The sequence below is a fragment of the Heterodontus francisci genome, chromosome 5, assembly GCF_036365525.1.
Source record: "Heterodontus francisci isolate sHetFra1 chromosome 5, sHetFra1.hap1, whole genome shotgun sequence".
Taxonomy (NCBI): Eukaryota; Metazoa; Chordata; class Chondrichthyes; order Heterodontiformes; family Heterodontidae; genus Heterodontus; species Heterodontus francisci.
Genome location: NC_090375.1, coordinates 2,537,179 through 2,561,546, shown reverse-complemented (window position 1 = coordinate 2,561,546; position 24,368 = coordinate 2,537,179). Strand labels below are relative to the sequence as shown.

At 47.9% G+C, this 24,368-nt stretch overlaps 1 protein-coding gene across 1 annotated transcript in view; it reads right to left on the bottom strand.

The window, feature by feature from the left end:
• Positions 1-24,149, bottom strand: part of LOC137369689 (dynein regulatory complex protein 11-like) — a 486,226-nt gene extending 462,077 nt beyond the window's left edge. Inside the window, exon 1 of the mRNA XM_068031024.1 lies at positions 23,797-24,149. Coding sequence (XP_067887125.1) covers positions 23,797-23,807 — 11 coding nt within the window. The 5' untranslated portion in view covers positions 23,808-24,149. The remainder of the gene's footprint in view (positions 1-23,796) is intronic.
• Positions 24,150-24,368: the final 219 nt, after the last annotated feature.

The following is a 24,368-nucleotide window of genomic DNA, read 5'->3' as shown; positions in this document are numbered from 1 at the left end:
CTCATACTGACCCTCTGACAGTGCAGCACTCCCTCAATATTGACCCTCCGACAGTGCAGCACTCCCTCAGTACTGACCCTCCGACAGTGCAGCACACCCTCAGTGCTGACCCTCTGACAGTGCAGCACTCCCTCAGTACTGACCCTCTGACAGTGCAGCACTCCCTCAGTACTGACCCTCTGACAGTGCAGCACTCCCTCAGTACTGACCATCTGACAGTGCAGCACTCCCTCAGTACTGACCCTCCTACAGTGCAGCACTCCCTCAGCACTGAACCTCCGACAGTGCAGCGCTCCCTCAGTACTGACCCTCTGATAGTGCAGCACTCCCTCAGTACTGACCCTCTGACAGTGCAGCACTCCCTCAGTACTGACCCTCTGACAGTGCAGCACTCCCTCAGTATTGACCCTCCGACAGTGCAGCACTCCCTCAGTACTGACCCTCCGACAGTGCAGCACACCCTCATACTGACCCTCTGACAGTGCAGCACTCCCTCAATATTGACCCTCCGACAGTGCAGCACTCCCTCAGTACTGACCCTCCGACAGTGCAGCACACCCTCAGTGCTGACCCTCTGACAGTGCAGCACTCCCTCAGTACTGACCCTCTGAGTGCTGCACTCCCTCAGTACTGACCCTCTGACAGTGCAGCACTCCCTCAGTACTGACCCTCTGACAGTGCAGCACTCCCTCATTACTGACCCTCCGACAATGCAGGACTCCCTCAGAGCTTTTTTTTGATTCATTCATGGGATGTGGGTGTCACTGGCCAGGCCTGCATTTATTACCCATCCCTAATTGCCCTTGAGAAGGTGGTGGTGAGCTGCCTTCTTGAACCGCTGCAGTCCATTTGGGGTAGGTACACCCACAGTACTGTTAGTAAGGGAGTTCCAGGATTCTGACCCAGCGACAGTGAAGGAACGGTGATATAATTCCGAGTCAGGATGGTGTGTGACTTGGACGGGAACTTGCAGGTGGTGGAGTTCCCATGCATTTGCTGCCCTTGTCCTTCTAGTTGGTAGAGGTTGCGGGTTTGGAAGGTGCTGTCTAAGGAGCCTTGGTGCATTGCTGCAGTGCATCTTGTAGATGGTGGACAGGCTTTGGGGAGTCAGGAGGTGAGTTACTCACCGCAGGATTCCTAGCCTCTGACCTGCTCTTGTAGCCACAGTATTTATATGGCTACTCCAGTTCAGTTTCTGGTCAATGGTAGCCCCCAGGATGTTGATAATGTGGGATTCAGCGATGGTAATGCCGTTGAATGTCAAGGCGAGATGATTAGCAGCAGCGAGAGCGGGAACAGGCGAGAGCAGGAACAGGCGAGAGGAGCCGGTAGATAAAAGGAGCCGAAGCCAGAGACCAGAAGCAGCAGTGAGAGCGGGAACAGGCGAGAGGAGCCGGGAGATAAAAGGAGCCGAAGCCAGAGACCAGAAGCAGCAGTGAGAGCGGGAACAGGCGAGAGCGGGAACAGGCGAGAGGAGCCGGGAGATAAAAGGAGCCGAAGCCAGAGACCAGAAGCAGCAGTGAGAGCGCTCTGTTCTGTTCTGTTCTGTGGACCTGCTTGACCAGCAAAACATTGAAGTGTGATGTCACAGGAGAGCTGGTAAACGATTGGTGGGTATTTCTTTCTTCCATTTGAACAGCAGGAGCGGTGAGAGTGCGAGTCAGGGGGCAGCTGGGAAGGGAAGTTTCACTATAAAATACTTACCTCGTGATTCGGGGGACACGGACACAGGGACTGCTGGGTAAGTGAACTTATATATTCGGGCAGTGGCTAAACCCGAAACACTACACGAGTAGTGTTTCCCACCCATCCTCCTCTAACCAAAAAAAAAGGACTCTTGTGTGGAGGGTTTGGGAAGGTAAGGTTTTCCTTTATTTTTATTTAATCTCTTGTCAATTTCGAGCAGAGGGGATGGAAGCTAGGGCAGTTGCATGCTCCTCTTGCAGGATGTGGGAGGTGAGGGTCACCACTTGTGTCCCTGCTGACTTCACCTGTGAGAAGTGCACCCAACTCCAGCTCCTCACAGACCGCGTTAGGGAACTGGAGCTGGATGAACTTTGGATCATTCAGGAGGCTGAGGGGGTGATAGAGAGCAGTTATAGGGAAGTAGTGACACCTAAGTTACAGGATAAAGGTAGCTGGGTGACCGTCAGGGGAGGGAAAGGGAATAGGCGCACAGTGCAGGGTTCCCCTGTGGCCGTCCCCCTCAATAATAAGTATACCGTTTTGGATACGGTTGTGGGGGGGTGGGGGGACCTACCAGAGGAAAGCCACAGTGGCCAGGTCTCTGGCACTGAGCCTGGCTCTGTGGCTCAGAAGGGAAGGGGGGAGAATAGGAGAGCGATAGTGATAGGAGATTCAAAGGTTTGAGGAACAGACAGGAGATTCTGTGGTCGCGAACGAGACTCCCGGGTGATATGTTGCCACCCGGGTGCCAGGGTCAGGGATGTCTCGGATCGAGTCTACAGGATTCTTAAGGGGTAGGGGGAGCAGCCAGAAGTCGTGGTACACATCGGTACCAATGACATAGCTAGGAAAAGGGATGAGGACCTGAAAAGCGAATATAGGGAGTTAGGTTGGAAGCTAAAAGGCAGGACGAGCAGGATAGTCATCTCAGGATTGTTACCAGTGCCACGTGCTAGTGAGGCTAGAAACAGAGAGCGAGTGCAGCTGAACACGTGGCTACAGAGCTGGTGTAGGAGGGAGGGATTCAGATATGTAGATCATTGGGATACCTTCTGGGGAAGGTGGGACCTGTACAAGAAGGACGGGTTGCATCTGAACTGGAGGGGCACCAATATCCTGGACGGGAGGTTTGCGAGAGCTCTTCGGGAGGGTTTAAACTAGTTTGGCAGGGGGATGGGAACCGGAGCTACGGATCAGTAGATGGGGTAGCTGTTGAACAGGCAGATACAGAGTGCAGAGAGTCTGTGAGGAAGGTTAGACAGTTGACAGGGCAAAGTTGCAGCCAGTATGATGGGTTGAAGTGTGTCTATTTTAACGCAAGAAGTGTCAGGAATAAGGGTGATGAACTTAGAGCATGGATCAGTACTTGGAGCTACGATGTTGTGGCCATTACGGAGACTTGGATATCACAGGGGCAGGAATGGATGTTGGATGTTCCGGGGTTTAGATGTTTCAAAAGGAATAGGGAGGGAGGTAAAAGAGGTGGGGGTGTGGCATTGTTAATCAGGGATAGTATCACAGCTGCAGAAAGGGAGGTCATCGAGGAGGGTTTGTCCACTGAGTCATTATGGGTGGAAGTCAGAAACAGGAAAGGAGCAGTCACTTTGTTGGGAGTTTTCTATAGAGCCCCCAATAGCAACAGAGATACGGAGGACCAGATTGGGAGGCAGATTTTGGAAAGGTGCAGAAGTAACAGGGTTGTTGTCATGGGTGACTTCAACTTCCCTAATATTGATTGGAACCTCCTTAGTGCAAATAGTTTGGATGGAGCAGTTTTTGTCAGGTGTGTCCAGGAAGGTTTCCTGACTCAATATGTAGATAGGCTGACTAGAGGGGAGGCTATGTTGGACTTGGTTCTTGGCAACGAACCAGGCCAGGTGGCAGATCTCTCGGTGGGAGAGCATTTCGGTGATAGTGATCACAACTCCCTGACCTTTACTATAGTCATGGAGAGGGACAGGAGCAGACGGGAAGGGAAAATATTTAATTGGGGGAGAGGGAATTACAATGCTATTAGGCAGGAACTCGGGAGCATAAATTGGGAACAGATGTTCTCAGGGAAATGCACGACAGAAATGTGGAGGTTGTTTAGGGAGCACTTGCTGCGACGGCTGGATAGGTTTGTCCCGATGAGGCAGGGAAGGGATGGTAGGGTGAAGGAACCTTGGATGACAAGAGATGTGGAACAGCTAGTCAAGAGGAAGAAGGAAGCTTACTTAAGGTTGAGGAAGCAAGGATTAGACAGGGCTCTAGAGGGTTACAAGGTAGCCAGGAAGGAACTGAAGAATGGACTTAGGAGAGCTAGAAGGGGACATGAAAAAGTCTTGGCGGGTAGGATTAAGGAAAATCCCAAGGCGTTCTACACTTATGTGAGGAACAAGAGGATGGCCAGAGTGAGGGTAGAGCCGATCAGGGATAGTGGAGGGAACTTGTGCCTGGAGTCGGAGGAGGTAGGGGAGGACCTAAATGAATACTTTGCTTCAGTATTCACTAGTGAGAGGGACCTGGTCGTTTGTGAGGACAGCGTGAAACAGGCTGATATGCTCGAACAGGTTGAGGTTAAGAGGGAGGATGTGCTGGAAATTTTGAATGATATGAGGACAGATAGGTCCCCGGGGCCAGACGGGACATACCCAAGGATATTACGGGAAGCGAGGGAAGAGATTGCCGCGCCTTTGGCGATGATCTTTGCGTCCTCACTGTTCACTGGAGTAGTACCGGATGATTGGAGGGTGGCAAATGTTATTCCCTTGTTCAAGAAAGGGAATAGGGATAACCCTGGGAATTATAGACCAGTCAGTCTTACGTCGATGGTGGGCAAATTATTGGAGAGGATTCTGAGAGACAGGATTTATGATTATTTGGAAAAGCATAGTTTGATTAGAGATAGTCAGCATGGCTTTGTGAGGGGCAGGTCATGCCTCACAAGCCTTATTGAATTCTCTGAAGATGTGACAAAACACATTGATGAAGGAAGAGCAGTGGATGTGGTGTATACGGATTTTACCAAGGCGTTTTATAAGGTTCCCCATGGTAGGCTCATTCAGAAAGTAAAGAGGCATGGGATACAGGGAAATTTGGATGTCTGGATACAGGATTGGCTGGCCCAGAGAAGACAGAGGGTGGTAGTAGTTGGAAAGTATTCAGCCTGGAGCTCGGTGACCAGTGTTGTTCCACAAGGATCTGTTCTGGGACCTCTGCTCTTTGTGATTTTTATAAATGACTTGGATGAGGAAGTGGAAGGCTGGGTTAGTAAGTCTGCCGATGACACGAAGGTTGCTGGAGTTGTGGATAGTGTGGAGGGCTGTTGTAGGTTGCAACGGGACATTGACAGGATGCAGAGCTGGGCTGAGAAGTGGCAGATGGAGTTCAACCTGGAAAAGTGTGAAGTGATTCATTTTGGAAGGTCGAATTTGAATGCGGAATACAGGCTTAAAGACAGGATTCTTGGCAGTGTGGAGGAACAGAGGGATTTTGGGGTCCATGTCCATAGATCGCTCCAAGTTGCCACCCAAGTTGATAGGGTTGTTAAGAAGGCGTATGAGGTGTTGGCTTTCATTAACAGAGGGATTGAGTTTAAGAGCCGCGAGGTTATGCTGCAGCTCTATAAAGCCCTGGTTCGACCACACTTGGAATATTGTGTTCAGTTCTGGTCGCCTCATTATAGGAAGGATGTGGAAGTTTTAGAAAGGGTGCAGAGGAGATTTACCAGGATGCTGCCTGGACTGGAGGGCATGTCTTATGAAGAAAGATTGAGGGAGCTAGGGCTTTTCTCATTGGAGCGAAGAAGGATGAGAGGTGACTTGATAGAGGGGTACAAGATGATGAGAGGCATAGATAGAGTGGATAGCCAGAGACTTTTTCCCAGGGCGGAAAGGGCTATCACCAGGGGGCATAATTTTAAGGTGATTGGAGGAAGGTTTCAGGGAGATGTCAGAGGTAGGTTCTTTACACAGAGAGTGGTGGGTGCGTGGAATGCACTGCCAGCGGTGGTAGTCGAAGCAGATACATTAGGGACATTTAAGCGACTCTTGGATATGTACAAGGATGATAGTAGAATGAAGGGTAGGTAGTTAGTTTGATCTTAGAGTAGGTTAAAGGGTCGGCACAACATCGTGGGCCGAAGGGCCTGTACTGTTCTATGTTCTATGTTAAATTCTCTCTTGTTCGAGATGGTCATTGCCTGGCACTTGTGTGGTGCAAATGTTACTTGCCACTTATCAGCCCAAGCCTGGATATTGTCCAGGTCTTGCTGCATTTCTACACGGACTGCTTCAGTATCTGAGGAGTCACGAATGGTGCTGAACATTGTGCAATCATCAGTGAACATCCCCACTTCTGACCTTATGATTGAAGGAAGGTCATTGATGAAGCAGCTGAAGATGGTTGTGCCTAGGCCACTACCCTGAGGAACTCCTGCAGTGATGTCCTGGAGCTCAGATGATTGACCTCCAACAACCACAACCATCTTCCTTTGCGCTCGGTATGACTCCAGCCAGCGGAGGGTTTTCCCCCTGATTCCCATTGACCTCAGTTTTGCTAGGGCTCCTTGATGTCATACTGGGTCACATGCTGCCTTGATGTCAAGGGCAGTCACTCTCACCTCACCCCTTGAGTTCAGCTCTTTAGTCCATGTTTGAACCAAGGCTGTAATGAGGTCAGGAGCTGATTGGCCCTGGCGGAACCCAAACTGAGCGTCACTGAGCAGGTTATTGCGAAGCAAGTGCCGCTTGATGGCACTGTTGATGACACCTTCCATCACTTTACTGATGATTGAGAGTAGGCTGATGGGGCAGTAATTGGCCGGGATGGACTTGTCCTGCGTTTTGTGTACAGGACATACCTGGGCAATTTTCCACATTGCAGGGTAGATGCCAGTGTTGTAGCTGTACTGGAACAGCTTGGCTAGGGGCGCGGCCAGTTCTGGAGCACAGGTCTTCAGTACTATTGCTGGAATATTGTCAGGGCCCATAGCTTTTGCAGTATCCAGTGCCTTCAGTCGTTTCTTAATATCACTCGGAGTGAATTGAATTGGTTGAAGTCTGGCACCTGTGATGCTGGGGACTTCAGGAGGAGGCCTAGATGGATCATCAACTTGGCACTTCTGGCTGAAGATTGTTGCAAATGCTTCAGCCTTATCTTTCGCAGTGATGTGCTGGGCTCTCCCATCATTGAGGATGCGGATGTTTGTGGAGCCACCTCCTCCAGTTAGTTGTTTAACTGTCCACCACCATTCGTGGCTGGATGTGGCAGGACTGCAGAGCTTAGATCTGATCTGTTGGTTATGGGATCGCTTAGCTCTGTCTATCGCATGCTGCTTACGCAATTTGGCACGCAGGTAGTCCTGTGTTGTAGCTTCACCAGGCTGACACCTCATTTTGAGGTTTGCCTGGTGCTGCTCCTGGCATGCCTTCCTGCACTCTTCATTGAACCAGGGTTGGTCTCCTGTCTTGATGGTAATGTTAGAGTGTGGGATGTGCCGGGCCATGAGGTTACAGATTGTGGTTGAGTACAATTCTGCTGCTGCTGATGGCCCACAGCGCCTCATGGATGCCCAGTTTTGCATTGCTAGATCTGTTTGAAATCTATCCCATTTAGCACTGTGATTGTGCCACACAACACGATGGACGGTATCCTCAATGTGAATGCGGGACTTAGTCTCCACAAGGACTGTGCGGTGGTCACTGCTACCAATACTGTCATGGACAGAAGCATCTGCGGCAGGCAGAATGGTGAGGACGGGGTCAAGTATGTTCTTCCCTTGTGTTGGTTCCCTCAGCACCTGCCGCAGACCCAGTCTAGCAGCTATGTCCTTTAGGACTCGGCCAGCTCGGTCAGTAGTGGTGCTACTGAGCCACTCTTGGTGATGGACATTGAAGTCCCCCACCCAGAGTACATTTTGTGCCCTTTCCACCCTCAGTGCTTCCTCCAAGTGGTGTTCAACACGGAGGAGTACTGAGTCATCAGCTGAGGGAGAGCGGTAGGTGGTAATCAGTAGGAGGTTTCCTTGCCCATGTTTGACCTGATGACATGAGACTTCGTGGGGTCCGGAGTCAATGTTGAGGACTCCCAGGGCAACTCCCTCCCTACTGTATACCACTGTGCCGCCAACTCTGCTGGGTCTGTCCTGCCGGTGGGACAGGACATACCCGGGGATGGTGATGGCAGTGTCTGGGACATTGTCTGTAAGGTATGATTTGGTGAGTATGACTATGTCAGGCTGTTGCTTGACTAGTCTGTGGGACAGCTCTCCCAACTTTGGTACAAGCCCCCAGATGTTAGTAAGGAGGACTATGCAGGGTCGACAGGGCTGGGTTTGCCGTTGTCGTTTCCGGTGCCGAGGTCGATGCCGGGTGGTCCGTCCAGTTTCATTCCTTTTTACTGACTTCGTAGCGGTTAGGTGCAACTGAGTGGCTTGCTAGGCCATTTCAGAGGGCATGTAAGAGTTAACCACATTACTGTGGGTCTGGAGTCACATGTAGGCCAGAACAGGTAAGGACAGCAGATTTCCTTCCCTAAAGGACATTAGTGAACCAGATGGATTTTTACAACAATTGACAATGGTTTCATGGCCATCATTAGACCAGCTTTAAATTCCAGATTTATTAATTAAATTCAAATTCCACCTTCTGCTGTGGTGGGATTCGAACCCATGTCCCCAGAGAAATACCCTGGGTCTCTGGGTTACTAGTCCAGTGATAATACCACTACGCCACCGCCTACCTGCACTGACCCTCCGACAGTGCATCACACCCTCAGTACTGACCCTCTGACAGTGCAGCACACCCTCTGTACTGACCCTCTGACAGTGCAGCACACCCTCTGTACTGACCCTCTGACAGTGCAGCACACCCTCTGTACTGACCCTCTGACAGTGCAGCACACCCTCTGTACTGACCCTCTGACAGTGCAGCACACCCTCTGTACTGACCCTCTGACAGTGCAGCACACCCTCTGTACTGACCCTCTGACAGTGCAGCACACCCTCTGTACTGACCCTCTGACAGTGCAGCACACCCTCTGTACTGACCCTCCGACAGTGCAGCACACCCTCTGTACTGACCCTCTGACAGTGCAGCACACCCTCTGTACTGACCCTCCGACAGTGCAGCACTCCCTCAGCACTGACCCTCCAACAGTGGAGCACACCATCAATACTGACCCTCTGACAATGCAGCACTCCCTCAGTACTGACATTCCGACAAAGAACAAAGAACAAAGAAAATTACAGCACAGGAACAGGCCCTTCGGCCCTCCAAGCCTGCGCCGATCCAGATCCGCTATCTAAACCTGTCGCCTATTTTCTAAGGGTCTGTATCTCTTTGCTTCCTGCCCATTCATGTATCTGTCTAGATACATCTTAAAAGACGCTATCGTGCCCGCGTCTACCACCTCCGCTGGCAACACGTTCCAGGCACCCACCACCCTCTGCGTAAAGAACTTTCCACGCATATCCCCCCTAAACTTTTCCCCTCTCACTTTGAACTCGTGACCCCTCGTAATTGAATCCCCCACTCTGGGAAAAAGCTTCTTGCTATCCACCCTGTCTATACCTCTCATGATTTTGTACACCTCAATCAGGTCCCCCCTCAACCTCCGTCGTTCTAATGAAAATAATCCTAATCTGCTCAACCTCTCTTCATCGCTAGCGCCCTCCATACCAGGCAACATCCTGGTGAACCTCCTCTGCACCCTCTCCAAAGCATCCACATCCTTTTGGTAATGTGGCGACCAGAACTGCACGCAGTATTCCAAATGTGGCCTAACCAAAGTCTTTTACACCTGTAACATGACCTGCCAACCCTTGTACTCAATACCCCGTCCGATGAAGGAAAGCATGCCGTATGCCTTCTTGACCACTCTATTGACCTGCGTTGCCACCTTCAGGGAACAATGGACCTGAACACCCAAATCGCTCTGTACATCAATTTTCCCCAGGACTTTTCCATTTACTGTATAATTCACTCTTGAATTGGATCTTCCAAAATGCATCACCTCGCATTTGCCCTGATTGAACTCCATCTGCCATTTTTCTGCCCAACTCTCCAATCTATTTATATTCTGCTGTATTCTCTGACAGTCCCCTTCACTATCTGCTATTCCACCAATCTTAGTGTCGTCTGCAAACTTGCTAATCAGACCACCTATACTTTCCTCCAAATCATTGATGTATATCACAAACAACAGTGGTCCCAGCACGGATCCCTGTGGAACACCACTGGTCACACGTCTCCATTTTGAGAAACTCCCTTCCACTGCTACTCTCTGCCTCCTGTTGCCCAGCCAGTTCTTTATCCATCTAGCTAGTACATCTTGGACCCCATGCGACTTCACTTTCTCCATCAGCCTACCATGTGGAACCTTATCAAACGCCTTACTGAAGTCCATGTATATGACATCTACAGCCCTTCCCTCATCAATCAACTTTGTCACTTCCTCAAAGAATTCTATTAAGTTGGTAAGACATGACCTTCCCTGCACAAAACCATGTTGCCTATCACTGATAAGCCCATTTTCTTCCAAATGGGAATAGCTCCTTTCCCTCAGTATCTTCTCCAGCAGCTTCCCTACCACTGACGTCAGGCTCACCGGTCTATAATTACCTGGATTTTCCCTGCTAGCCTCCTTAAACAAGGAGACAACATTAGCAATTCTCCAGTCCTCCGGGACCTCACCTGTGTTTAAGGATGCTGCAAAGATATCTGTTAAGGCCCCAGCTATTTCCTCTCTCGCTTCCCTCAGAAACCTGGGATAGATCCCATCCGGACCTGGGGACTTGTCCACCTTAATGCCTTTTAGAATACCCAACACTTCCTCTCTCCTTCTGCCGACTTGACCTGGAGTAATCGAACATCTGTCCCTAACCTCAACATCCGTCATGTCCCTCTCCTCGGTGAATACCGATGCAAAGTACTCATTTAGAATCTCACCCATTTTCTCTGACTCCACGCATAACTTTCCTCCTTTGTCCTTTACAGTGTGGCACTTCCTCAGTCCTGAACCTCCGACAGTGCAACACTCCCTCAGTACTGACCCTCCGACAGTGCAGCATTCCCTCAGTACTGACCCTCCGACAATGCAGCACTCACTCAGTACTGACCCTCCGACAGTGCAGCACTCCCTCAGTACTGACCCTCCGACAGTGCAGCACTCACTCAGTACTGACCCTCCGACAGTGCAGCACTCACTCAGTACTGACCCTCCGACAGTGCAGCACTCACTCAGTACTGACCCTCCGACAATGAGCACTCACTCAGTACTGACCCTCCGACAGTGCAGCACTCCCTCAGTACTGACCCTCCGACAGTGCAGCACTCCCTCAGTACTGACCCTCCGACAATGCAGCACTCACTCAGTACTGACCCTCCGACAGTGCAGCACTCCCTCAGTACTGACCCTCCGACAGTGCAGCACTCCCTCAGTACTGACCCTCCGACAGTGCAGCAATCCCTCAGTATGACCCTCCGACAGTGCAGCACTCCCTGAGTACAGACCCTCTGACAGTGCAGCACTCACGCAGTACTGAACCTCCGACAGTGAAATGCTTCCCCAGTACTACAGTAAAGTAACTGTCAGCCTGGATCATGAGCTCGAGTGTCTGGGGTGTGACTTAAAACACATGAAATTCCGCCTCAGAAGCAAGAGCGCCTGTTACTAAGAGGGCTGATACCGAGGGGTTTATTGGAGGTGTGAGCTGTTGAGTGTTACATTTTTGAGGTGTCAGTTATTGAGGTGTGAGTTGTTGAGGTGTGAGTTGTTGAGGGTTGAGTTGTTGAGGGTTGAGTTGTTGATTGTTACATTTTTGAAGTGTCAGTTATTGAGGTGTGAGTTGTTGAAGTGTGAGTTGTTTAGGGTTGAGTTGTTGAGGGTTGAGTTGTTGAGGTGTGAGTTGTTGAAGGTTGAGTTGTTGAGGGTTGAGTTGTTGAGGTGTGAGTTGTTGGGGTTTTTGAGGTGTGAGTTGTTGAGGGTTGAGCTGTTGAGGGTTAAGTTGTTGTGGTGTGAGTTGTTGAGTTGTTGAGGTATGAGTTGTTGAGGGTTGAGTTGTTGAGGTGTGAGTTGTTGAGGTGTGAGTTGTTCAGTTGTTGAGGTGTGAGTTGTTCAGTTGTTGAGGTGTGAGTTGTTCAGTTGCTGAGGTGTGAGTTGTTGAGGGTTGAGTTGTTGAGGTGTGAGTTGTTGAGTTGTTGAGGTATGAGTTTTGAGGTTTGAGTTGTTGACGTGTGAGTTGTTGAGGTGTGAGTTATTGAGGGTTGAGCTGTTGAGGTGTGAGTTGTTGAGTTGTTGAGGGTTGAGTTGTTAAAGAACAAAGAACAAAGAAAATTACAGCACAGGAACAGGCCCTTCGGCCCTCCAAGCCTACGCCGATCCAAATCCTCTATCGAAACCTGTCGCCGATTTTCTAAGGGTCTGTATCTCTTTACTTCCTGCCCATTCATGTATCTGTCTAGATACATCTTAAAAGACGCTATCGTGCCCGCGTCTACCACCTCCGCTGGCAATGCGTTCCATGCACCCACCACCCTCTGCGTAAAGAACTTTCCACGCATATCCCCCCTAAACTTTTCCCCTCTCACTTTGAACTCGTGTCCCCTTGTAATTGAATCCCCAACTCTGGGAAAAACCTTCTTGCTATCCATCCTGTCTATACCTCTCATGATTTTGTACACCTCAATCAGGTCCCCCCTCAACCTCCGTCTTTCGAATGAAAATAATCCTAATCTACTCAACCTCTCTTCATAGCTAGCGCCCTCCATACCAGGCAACATCCTGGTGAACCTCCTCTGCACCCTCTCCAAAGCATCCACATCCTTTTGGTAATGTGGCGACCAGAACTGCACGCAGTATTCCAAATGTGGCTGAACCAAAGTCCTATACAACTGTAACATGACCTGCCAACTCTTGTACTCAATACCCCATCCGATGAAGGAAAGCATGCCGTATGCCTTCTTGACCACTCTATTGACCTGTGTTGCCACCTTCAGGGAACAATGGACCTGAACACCCAAATCTCTCTGTACATCAATTTTCCCCAGGACTTTTCCATTTACTGTATAGTTCACTCTTGAATTGGATCTTCCAAAATGCATCACCTCGCATTTGCCCTGATTGAACTCCATCTGCCATTTCTCTGCCCAACTCTCCAGTCTATCTATATTCTGCTGTATTCTCTGACAGTCCCCTTCACTATCTGCTACTCCACCAATCTTAGTATCGTCTGCAAACTTGCTGATCAGACAACCTATACTTTCCTCCAAATCATTTATGTATATCACAAACAACAGTGGTCCCAGCACGGATCCCTGTGGAACACCACTGGTCACACGTCTCCATTTTGAGAAACTCCCTTCCACTGCTACTCTCTGTCTCCTGTTGCCCAGCCAGTTCTTTATCCATCTAGCTAGTACACCCTGGACCCCATGCGCCTTCACTTTCTCCTTCAGCCTACCATGGGGAACCTTATCAAACGCCTTACTGAAGTCCATGTATATGACATCTACAGCCCTTCCCTCATCAATCAACTTTGTCACTTCCTCAAAGAATTCTATTAAGTTGGTAAGACATGACCTTCCCTGCACAAAACCATGTTGCCTATCACTGATAAGCCCATTTTCTTCCAGATGGGAATTAAGGTGAGAGTTGCTGAGTTGTTGAGGGTTGAGTTGTTGAGGGTTGAGTTGTTGAGGGTTGAGTTGTTGAGGGTTGAGTTGTTGAGGGTTGAGTTGTTGAGGTGTGAGTTGTTGAGGTGTGAGTTGTTGAGTTGTTATGTTGTGAGTTGTTATGTTGTGAGTTGTTGAGGGTTGAGTTGTTATGGTGTGAGTTGTTGAGGGTTGAGTTGCTGAGGTGTTGAGGTGTGAGTTGCTGAGGGTTGAGTTGTTGAGGGTTGAGTTGTTGAGGATTGAGTTGTTGAGGATTGAGTTGTGGAGGTGTGAGTTGTTGAGTTGTTTAGGGTTGTGTTGTTGAGGTGTGAGTTGTTGAGTTGTTGAGGGTTGATGTTGTCTGTATGGACTTCTGTAAAGCCTTTGACAAGGTCCCGCATGGCAGACTGATACAAAAGGTGAAGTCACACGGGATCAGAGGTGAGCTGGCAAGATGGATACAGAACTGGCTCTGTCATCGAAGACAGAGGGTAGCAGTGGAAGGGTGCTTTTCTGAATGGAGGAATGTGACTAGTGGTGTTCCGCAGGGATCAGTGCTGGGACCTTTGCTGTTTGTAGTATATATAAATGATTTGGAGGAAAATGTATCTGGTCTGATTAGTAAGTTTGCGGACGACACAAAGGTTGGTGGAGTTGCGGACAGTGATGAGGATTGTCAGAGGATACAGCAGGATATAGATCGGTTGGAGACTTGGGCGGAGAAATGGCAGATGGAGTTCAATTCAGACAAATGTGAGGTAATGCATTTTGGAAGGTCTAATGCAGCTGGGAAGTATACAGTAAATGGCAGAACACTTAGGAGTATTGAAAGGCAGAGAGATCTGGGCGTACAGGTCCACAGGTCACTGAAAGTGGCAACGTAGGTGAATAAGGTAGTCCAGAAGGCATACGGCATGCTTGCCTTCATCGGTCGGGGCACAGAGTATAAAAATTGGCAAGTCATGCTGCAGCTGTACAGAACCTTAGCTAGGCCACACTTAGAATATTACGTGCAATTCTGGTCGCCACACTACCAGAAGGACGTGGAGGCTTTGGAGAGGGCACAGAGGAGGATTACCAGGATGTTGCCTGGTCTGGAGGGCATTAGCTATGAGGAGAGGTTGGACAAACTTGGATTGTTTTCACTGCAACGACGGAGGTGGAGGGGCGACATGATAGAGGTTTACAAAGTTATAAGCGGCATGGACAGAGTGGATAGTCAGAAGCTTTTTCCCAGGGTGGAAGAGCTAGTTACTCGGGGACATAGGTTTAAGGTGAGAGGGGCAAGGTTTAGAGGAGATGTGCAAGGCAAGTTTTTTACACAGAGGGTGGTGAGTGCCTGGAACTTGCTGCTGGGGGAGGTGGTGGAAGCAGGTACGGTAGAGACGTTTAAGTGGCATCTTGACAAATACATGAATAGGATGGGAATAGAGGGATACGGTCCCCGGAAGTGCAGGAGGTTTTAGTTTAGGCAGGCATCAAGATCGGCGCAGGCTTGGAGGGCCGAATGGCCTGCTCCTGTGCTGTACTGTTCTTTGTTCTTTGTTGAGTTGTTGAGATGTTATGGTGTGAGTTGTTGAGGGTTGAGTTGTTGAGGGTTGAGTTGTTGAGGGTTGAGTTGTTGAGGTGTGAGTTGTTGAGGGTTGAGTTGTTGAGGGTTGAGTTGTTGAGGGTTGAGTTGTTGAGGGTTGAGTTGTTGTGGTGTGCGTTGTTGAGGGTTGAGTTGTTGAGGTGTTAGTTGTTGCGGGTTGAGTTGTTGAGTTGTTGAGGGTTGAGTGTTGAGTTGTTCAGGTGTGAGTTATTGAGTTGTTGAGGTGTGAGCTGTTGAGTGTGAGTTGTTGAGTTGTTGAGGGTTGAGTTGTTGAGGTGTGAGTTGTTGAGGGTTGAGTTGTTGAGGGTTGAGTTGTTGAGGTGTGAGTTGTTGAGGGTTGAGTTGTTGAGCTGTTGAGTGTGAGTTGTTGAGGGTTGAGTTGTTGAGGTGTGAGTTGTTGAGGGTTGAGTTGTTGAGGTGTGAGTTGTTGAGGGTTGAGTTGTTGAGCTGTTGAGTGTGAGTTGTTCAGGTGTGAGTTATTGAGTTGTTGAGGTGTGAGCTGTTGAGTGTGAGTTGTTGAGTTGTTGAGGGTTGAGTTGTTGAGGTGTGAGTTGTTGAGGGTTGAGTTGTTGAGGTGTGAGTTGTTGAGGGTTGAGTTGTTGAGCTGTTGAGTGTGAGCTGTTGAGTGTGAGTTGTTGAGGGTTGAGTTGTTGAGGTGTGAGTTGTTGAGTTGTTATGGTGTGAGTTGTTGAGTTGTTGAGGGTTGAGTTGTTGAGGGTTGAGTTGTTGTGGTGTGAGTTGTTGTGGTGTGAGTTGTTGTGGTGAGAGTTGTTTTGGTGAGAGTTGTTGAGGGTTGAGTTGTTGAGGGTTGAGTTGTTGATGGTTGAGTTGTTGAGGGTTGAGTTGTTGAGGTGTGAGTTGTTGAGGTGTGAGTTGTTGAGGTGTGAGTTGTTGAGGTGTGAGTTGTTGTGTTATTGAGGGTTGAGTTGTTGAGGTGTGAGTTGTTGAGGGTTGAGTTGTTGAGGTGTGAGTTGTTGAGGTGTGAGTTGTTGAGGATTGAGTTGTTGAGGATTGAGTTGTTGAGGTGTGAGTTGTTGAGGGTTGAGTTGTTGAGGTGTGAGCTGTTGAGTTGTTGAGGTGAGTTGTTGAGTTGTTGAAGGTTGAGTTGTTGAAGTGTGTGTTGTTGAGGGTTGAGTTGTTATGGTGTGAGTTGTTTTGGTGTGAGTTGTTGAGGGTTGAGTTGTTGAGGTGTGAGTTGTTGAGTTGTTGAAGGTTGAGTTGTTGAAGTGTGTGTTGTTGAGTTGTTATGGTGTGAGTTGTTGAGGGTTGAGTTGTTGAGGGTTGAGTTGTTGAGGGTTGAGTTGTTGAGGGTTGAGTTGTTGAGGGTTGAGTTGTTGTGGGTTGAGTTGTTGAGGGTTGAGTTGTTGAGGTGTGAGTTGTTGAGTTGTTGAGGGTTGAGTTGTTGAGGTGTGAGTTGTTGAGTTGTTGAGGATTGAGTTGTTGAGGTATGAGTTGTTGAGTTGTTGAAGGTTGAGTTGTTGAAGTGTGTGTTGTTGAGGGTTGAGTTGTTATGGTGTGAGTTGTTGAGGGTTGACTTGTTGAGGGTTGGTTGTTGAGGGTTGAGATGTTGAGGTGTGAGTTGTTGAGTTGTTGAGGGTTGAGTTGTTGAGGGTTGAGTTGTTGAGGTGTGAGTTGTTGAGGTGTGAGTTGTTGAGGGTTGAGTTGTTGAGGTGTGAGTTGTTGAGCTGTTGAGTGTGAGTTGTTGTGGTGTGAGTTGTTGTGGTGTGAGTTGTGAGTTGTTATGGTGTGAGTTGTTGAGTTGTGAGTTGTTTTGGTGTGAGTTGTTGAGGGTTGAGTTGTTGAGGGTTGCGTTGTTGAGGGTTGCGTTGTTGAGGGTTGCGTTGTTGAGTTGTTGATGGTTGAGTTGTTGATGGTTGAGTTGTTGATGGTTGAGTTGTTGAGGGTTGAGTTGTTGAGGTGTGAGTTGTTGAGGTGTGAGTTGTTGAGGTGTGAGTTGTTGAGGTGTTGAGGGTTGAGTTGTTGAGGTGTGAGTTGTTGAGGGTTGAGTTGTTGAGGTGTGAGTTGTTGAGGATTGAGTTGTTGAGGTGTGAGTTGTTGAGGATTGAGTTGTTGAGGTGTGAGTTGTTGAGGGTTGAGTTGTTGAGGTGTGAGCTGTTGAGTTGTTGAGGTGAGTTGTTGAGTTGTTGAAGGTTGAGTTGTTGAAGTGTGTGTTGTTGAGGGTTGAGTTGTTGTGGTGTGAGTTGTTTTGGTGTGAGTTGTTGAGGGTTGAGTGGTTGAGGTGTGAGTTGTTGAAGGTTGAGTTGTTGAGGTGTGAGTTGTTGAGGTGTGAGTTGTTGAGGTGTGAGTTGTTGAGGTGTGAGTTGTTGAGGGTTGAGTTGTTGAGGGTTGAGTTGTTGAGGGTTGAGTTGTTGAGGTGTGAGTTGTTGAGGATTGAGTTGTTGAGGTGGGAGTTGTTGAGTTGTTGAAGGTTGAGTTGTTGAAGTGTGTGTTGTTGAGGGTTGAGTTGTTATGGTGTGAGTTGTTTTGGTGTGAGTTGTTGAGGGTAGACTTGTTGAGGGTTGACTTGTTGAGGGTTGAGTTGTTGAGGGTTGAGTTGTTGAGGGTTGAGTTGTTGAGGTGTGAGTTGTTGAGGATTGAGTTGTTGAGGTGTGAGTTGTTGAAGATTGAGTTGTTGAGGTGTGAGTTGTTGAGTTGCTGAGGGTTGAGTTGTTGAGGGTTGAGTTGTTGAGGGTTGAGTTGTTGAGGTGTGAATTGTTGAGGTGTGAGTTGTTGAAGGTTGAGTTGTTGAAGGTTGAGTTGTTGAAGTGTGTGTTGTTGAGGGTTGAGTTGTTGAGGTGTGAGTTGTTGAGGTGTGAGTTGTTGAAGGTTGAGTTGTTGAGGGTTGAGGTGTTGAGGTGTGAGTTGTTGAGGGTTCAGTTGTTGAGGTGTGAGTTGTTGAGGGTTGAGTTGTTGAGGTGTGAATTGTTGACGGTTCAGTTGTTGAGGTGTGAGTTGTTGAGGTGTGAGTTGTTGAGGTGTGAGTTGTTGAGGGTTGAGTTGTTGAGGGTTGAGTTGTTGAGGGTTGAGTTGTTGAGGGTTGAGTTGTTGAGGTGTGAGTTGTTGAGGTGTGAGTTGTTGAGGTGTGAGTTGTTGAGGTGTGAGTTGTTGAGGGTTGAGTTGTTGAGGGTTGAGTTGTTGAGGTGGGAGTTGTTGAGGTGGGAGTTGTTGAGTTGTTGAAGGTTGAGTTGTTGAAGGTTGAGTTGTTGAAGTGTGTGTTGTTGAGGGTTGAGTTGTTATGGTGTGAGTTGTTTTGGTGTGAGTTGTTGAGGGTTGACCTGTTGAGGGTTGACTTGTTGAGGGTTGAGTTGTTGAGGTGTGAGTTGTTGAGGTGTGAGTTGTTGAGGTGTGAGTTGTTGAGGGTTGAGTTGTTGAGGATTGAGTTGTTGAGGTGGGAGTTGTTGAGGTGGGAGTTGTTGAGTTGTTGAAGGTTGAGTTGTTGAAGGTTGAGTTGTTGAAGTGTGTGTTGTTGAGGGTTGAGTTGTTATGGTGTGAGTTGTTTTGGTGTGAGTTGTTGAGGGTTGACCTGTTGAGGGTTGACTTGTTGAGGGTTGAGTTGTTGAGGGTTGAGTTGTTGAGGGTTGAGTTGTTGAGGTGTGAGTTGTTGAGGATTGAGTTGTTGAGGTGTGAGTTGTTGAGGGTTGAGTTGTTGAGGTGTGAGTTGTTGAGTTGTTGAGGATTGAGTTGTTGAGGTGTGAGTTGTTGAAGATTGAGTTGTTGAGGTGTGAGTTGTTGGGTTGTTGAGGGTTGAGTTGTTGAGGGTTGAGTTGTTGAGGGTTGAGTTGTTGAGGGTTGAGTTGTTGAGGTGTGAATTGTTGAGGTGTGAGTTGTTGAAGGTTGAGTTGTTGAAGGTTGAGTTGTTGAAGTGTGTGTTGTTGAGGGTTGAGTTGTTGAGGTGTGAGTTGTTGAGGTGTGAGTTGTTGAAGGTTGAGTTGTTGAGGGTTGAGGTGTTGAGGGTTGAGTTGTTGAGGGTTGAGTTGTTGAGGGTTGAGTTGTTGAGGGTTGAGTTGTTGAGGGTTGAGTTGTTGAGGTGTGAGTTGTTTTGGTGTGAGTTGTTGAGGTGTGAGTTGTTGAGGGTTGAGTTGTTGAGGTGTGAGCTGTTGAGGTGTGAGTTGTTTTGGTGTGAGTTGTTTTGGTGTGAGTTGTTTTGGTGTGAGTTGTTGAGGTGTGAGTTGTTGAGGTGTGAGTTGTTGAGGTGTGAGTTGTTGAGGTGTGAGTTGTTGAGGTGTGAGTTGTTGAGGTGTGAGTTGTTGATGTGTGAGTTGTTGAGGTGTGAGTTGTTGAGGTGTGAGTTGTTTTGGTGTGAATTGTTGAGGTGTGAGTTGTTGAGGGTTGAGTTCTGGAGGTGTGAGTTGTTTTGGTGTGAGCTGTTGAGGTGTGAGTTGTTGAGGTGTGAGTTGTTGAGGGTTGAGTTTTGAGGTGTGAGTTGTTTTGGTGTGAGTTGTTGAGGTGTGAGTTGTTGAGGGTTGAGTTGTTGAAGTGTGTGTTGTTGAGGGTTGAGTTGTTGAAATGTGTGTTGTTGAGGGTTGAGTTGTTGAGGGTTGAGTTGCTGAGGTGTGAGTTGTTGAGGTGTGAGTTGTTGAGGGTTGAGTTGTTGAGGTGTGAGTTGTTGAGGTGTGAGTTGTTGAGGTGTGAGTTGTTGAGGGTTGAGTTGTTTTGGTGTGAGTTGTTTTGGTGTGAGTTGTTTTGGTGTGAGTTGTTGAGGTGTGAGTTGTTGAGGTGTGAGTTGTTGAGGGTTGAGTTGTTGAGGGTTGAGTTGTTGAGGGTTGAGTTGTTGAGGTGTGAGTTGTTTTGGTGTGAGTTGTTGAGGTGTGAGTTGTTGAGGGTTGAGTTGTTGAAGTGTGTGTTGTAGAGGGTTGAGTTGTTGAGGTGTGAGTTGTTGAAGGTTGAGTTGTTGAAATGTGTGTTGTTGAGGGTTGAGTTGTTTTGGTGTGAGTTGTTGAGGTGTGAGTTGTTGAGGTGTGAGTTGTTGAGGGTTGAGTTGTTGAGGTGTGAGCTGTTGAGGTGTGAGTTGTTTTGGTGTGAGTTGTTTTGGTGTGAGTTGTTTTGGTGTGAGTTGTTTTGGTGTGAGTTGTTTTGGTGTGAGTTGTTGAGGTGTGAGTTGTTGAGGTGTGAGTTGTTGAGGTGTGAGTTGTTTTGGTGTGAGTTGTTGAGGTGTGAGTTGTTGAGGTGTGAGTTGTTGAGGTGTGAGTTGTTGAGGGTTGAGTTGTTGAGGTGTGAGTTGTTTTGGTGTGAGTTGTTGAGGTGTGAGTTGTTGAGATGTGAGTTGTTGAGGTGTGAGTTGTTGAGGTGTGAGTTGTTGAGGGTTGAGTTCTGGAGGTGTGAGTTGTTTTGGTGTGAGTTGTTGAGGTGTGAGTTGTTGAGGTGTGAGTTGTTGAGGGTTGAGTTTTGAGGTGTGAGTTGTTTTGGTGTGAGTTGTTGAGGTGTGAGTTGTTGAGGGTTGAGTTGTTGAAATGTGTGTTGTTGAGGGTTGAGTTGTTGAAATGTGTGTTGTTGAGGGTTGAGTTGTTGAGGGTTGAGTTGCTGAGGTGTGAGTTGTTGAGGTGTGAGTTGTTGAGGTGTCAGTTGTTGAGGGTTGAGTTGTTGAGGTGTGAGTTGTTGAGGTGTGAGTTGTTGAGGGTTGAGTTGTTTTGGTGTGAGTTGTTTTGGTGTGAGTTGTTTTGGTGTGAGTTGTTGAGGTGTGAGTTGTTGAGGGTTGAGTTGTTGAGGGTTGAGTTGTTGAGGGTTGAGTTGTTGAGGGTTGAGTTGTTGAGGTGTGAGTTGTTTTGGTGTGAGTTGTTGAGGTGTGAGTTGTTGAGGGTTGAGTTGTTGAAGTGTGTGTTGTAGAGGGTTGAGTTGTTGAGGTGTGAGTTGTTGAAGGTTGAGTTGTTGAAATGTGTGTTGTTGAGGGTTGAGTTGTTGAGGGTTGAGTTGTTGAGGGTTGAGTTGTTGAAGGTTGAGTGGTTGAAATGTGTGTTGTTGAGGGTTGAGTTGTTGAGGGTTGAGTTGTTGAGGGTTGAGTTGTTTTGGTGTGAGTTGTTGAGGTGTGAGTTGTTGAGGGTTGAGTTGTTGAAGTGTGTGTTGTTGAGGGTTGAGTTGTTGAGGGTTGAGTTGTTGAGGGTTGACTTGTTGAGGTGTGAGTTGTTGAGGTGTGAGTTGTTGAAGGTTGAGTTGTTGAAATGTGTGTTGTTGAGGGTTGAGTTGTTGAGGGTTGAGTTGTTGAGGGTTGAGTTGTTGAGGTGTGAGTTGTTTTGGTGTGAGTTGTTGAGGGTTGAGTTGTTTTGGTGTGAGTTGTTTTGGTGTGAGTTGTTGAGGTGTGAGTTGTTGAGGTGTGAGTTGTTGAGGGTTGAGTTGTTGAGGTGTGAGTTGTTTTGGTGTGAGTTGTTGAGGGTTGAGTTGTTGAAGTGTGTGTTGTTGAGGGTTGAGTTGTTGAGGTGTGAGTTGTTGAAGGTTGAGTTGTTGAAATGTGTGTTGTTGAGGGTTGAGTTGTTGAGGGTTGAGTTGTTGAGGTGTGAGTTGTTGAAGGTTGAGTTGTTGAGGTGTGAGTTGTTGAAATGTGTGTTGTTGAGGGTTGAGTTGTTGAGGGTTGAGTTGTTGAGGGTTGAGTTGTTGAGGTGTGAGTTGTTTTGGTGTGAGTTGTTGAGGTGTGAGTTGTTGAGGGTTGAGTTGTTGAAGTGTGTGTTGTTGAGGGTTGAGTTGTTGAGGGTTGACTTGTTGAGGTGTGAGTTGTTGAGGTGTGAGTTGTTGAAGGTTGAGTTGTTGAAATGTGTGTTGTTGAGGGTTGAGTTGTTGAGGGTTGAGTTGTTGAGGGTTGAGTTGTTGAGGTGTGAGTTGTTTTGGTGTGAGTTGTTGAGGGTTGAGTTGTTTTGGTGTGAGTTGTTTTGGTGTGAGTTGTTGAGGTGTGAGTTGTTGAGGTGTGAGTTGTTGAGGTGTGAGTTGTTGAGGGTTGAGTTGTTGAGGTGTGAGTTGTTTTGGTGTGAGTTGTTGAGGGTTGAGTTGTTGAAGTGTGTGTTGTTGAGGGTTGAGTTGTTGAGGTGTGAGTTGTTGAAGGTTGAGTTGTTGAAATGTGTGTTGTTGAGGGTTGAGTTGTTGAGGGTTGAGTTGTTGAGGTGTGAGTTGTTGAAGGTTGAGTTGTTGAGGTGTGAGTTGTTGAAATGTGTGTTGTTGAGGGTTGAGTTGTTGAGGTGTGAGTTGTTGAGGGTTGAGTTGTTGAGGTGTGAGTTGTTGAGGTGTGAGTTGTTGAGGGTTGAGTTGTTGAGGGTTGAGTTGTTGAGGGTTGAGTTGTTGAAGTGTGTGTTGTTGAGGGTTGAGTTGTTGAGGGTTGAGTTGTTGAGGTGTGAGTTGTTGAAGGTTGAGTTTTGGAAATGTGTGTTGTTGAGGGTTGAGTTGTTGAGGTGTGAGTTGTTGAGGTGTGAGTTGTTGAGAGTTGAGTTGTTGAGGGTTGAGTTGTTGAGGTGTGAGTTGTTTTGGTGTGAGTTGTTGAGGGTTGAGTTGTTGAGGTGTGAGTTGTTGAGGGTTGAGTTGTTGAGGGTTGAGTTGTTTTGGTGTGAGTTGTTGAGGTGTGAGTTGTTGAGGGTTGAGTTGTTGAAGTGTGTGTTGTGGGTTGAGTTGTTGAGGGTTGAATTGTTGAGGTGTGAGTTGTTGAAGGTTGAGTTGTTGAAATGTGTGTTGTTGAGGGTTGAGTTGTTGAGGGTTGAGTTGTTGAGGTGTGAGTTGTTGAGGGTTGAGTTGTTGAGGTGTGAGTTGTTGAGGTGTGAGTTGTTTTGGTGTGAGTTGTTGAGGTGTGAATTGTTGAGGTGTGAGTTGTTGAAGTGTGTGTTATTGAGGGTTGAGTTGTTGAGGGTTGAGTTGTTGAGGTGTGAGTTGTTGAGGGTTGAGTTGTTGAAGTGTGTGTTGTTGAGGTGTGTGTTGTTGAGGGTTGAGTTGTTGAGGGTTGAGTTGTTGAGGTGTGAGTTGTTGAAGGTTGAGTTGTTGAAATGTGTGTTGTTGAGGGTTGAGTTGTTGAGGGTTGAGTTGTTGAGGGTTGAGTTGTTGAGGGTTGAGTTGTTGAGGTGTGAGTTGTTGAGGGTTGAGTTGTTGAGGGTTGAGTTGTTGAGGTGTGAGTTGTTGAGGTGTGAGTTGTTGAGGTGTGAGTTGTTGAGGTGTGAGTTGTTTTGGTGTGAGTTGTTGAGGTGTGAATTGTTGAGGTGTGAGTTGTTGAAGTGTGTGTTGTTGAGGGTTGAGTTGTTGAGGGTTGAGTTGTTGAGGTGTGAGTTGTTGAGGGTTGAGTTGTTGAAGTGTGTGTTGTTGAGGTGTGTGTTGTTGAGGGTTGAGTTGTTGAGGTGTGAGTTGTTGAAGGTTGAGTTGTTGAAATGTGTGTTGTTGAGGGTTGAGTTGTTGAGGGTTGAGTTGTTGAGGGTTGAGTTGTTGAGGTGTGAGTTGTTGAGGGTTGAGTTGTTGAGGGTTGAGTTGTTGAGGTGTGAGTTGTTGAGGTGTGAGTTGTTTTGGTGTGAGTTGTTGAGGTGTGAGTTGATGAGGGTTGAGTTGTTTTGGTGTGAGTTGTTGAGGTGTGAGTTGTTGAGGGTTGAGTTGTTTTGGTGTGAGTTGTTTTGGTGTGTGTTGTTGAGGGTTGAGTTGTTGAGGTGTGAGTTGTTGAGGTGTGAGTTGTTGAGGTGTGAGTTGTTGAGGGTTGAGTTGTTGAAATGTGTGTTGTTGAGGGTTGAGTTGTTGAGGGTTGAGTTGTTGAGGGTTGAGTTGTTGAGGGTTGAGTTGTTGAGGTGTGAGTTGTTTTGGTGTGAGTTGTTGAGGTGTGAGTTGTTGAGGTGTGAGTTGTTGAGGGTTGAGTTGTTTTGGTGTGAGTTGTTGAGGTGTGAGTTGTTGAGGTGTGAGTTGTTGAGGGTTGAGTTGTTGAGCTTCACATCTCTTACTGACCTGTGCGCCATCTTTCCAGGATTTCTTCTCTGATCCCTGTAGAGTTCTGCTCAGTCTTGGTTAATTGTTGGTTACGGCCGGTCAGTTACTGGTCACTGCTAGGCAGGTTCTGGTCACTGCTGTCAGTTACTGGTCACTCCTGGCCTGGTACTGGTCACTATCAGTCAATTACTGGTCACTTCTGTCCAGTTACTGGCCACTGACATCAGTTACTGGTCACTCCTGTCCAGGTTCTGGTCACATCGGTCAGTTACTGATCTGAGCATCTGTTATCAGATTCTCTGCCTGCTCGCTGTCGCAGGGTCAGAAGCTGATCATTGACGCTCAATAACTGAAATTTTAACACAGCTTGTCCTGTCTTCTCTGGGTCTATCCTCAATTCAACCCTTCTCAGACTTGACCCTCTTCCCCCAAAACCCACCCTGACCCTAACCCTCAGCCTCTGGTGCTCCTCTGATCAACCTTACTGATGTCTTTCCGACACCCTCACTCTGCCAAGGCCAGTCCACACTCACTCAGTCCCATTCATTTCCTGTTCTGTACCCAAGTCTCAGACTCTATCTCAAACTTAC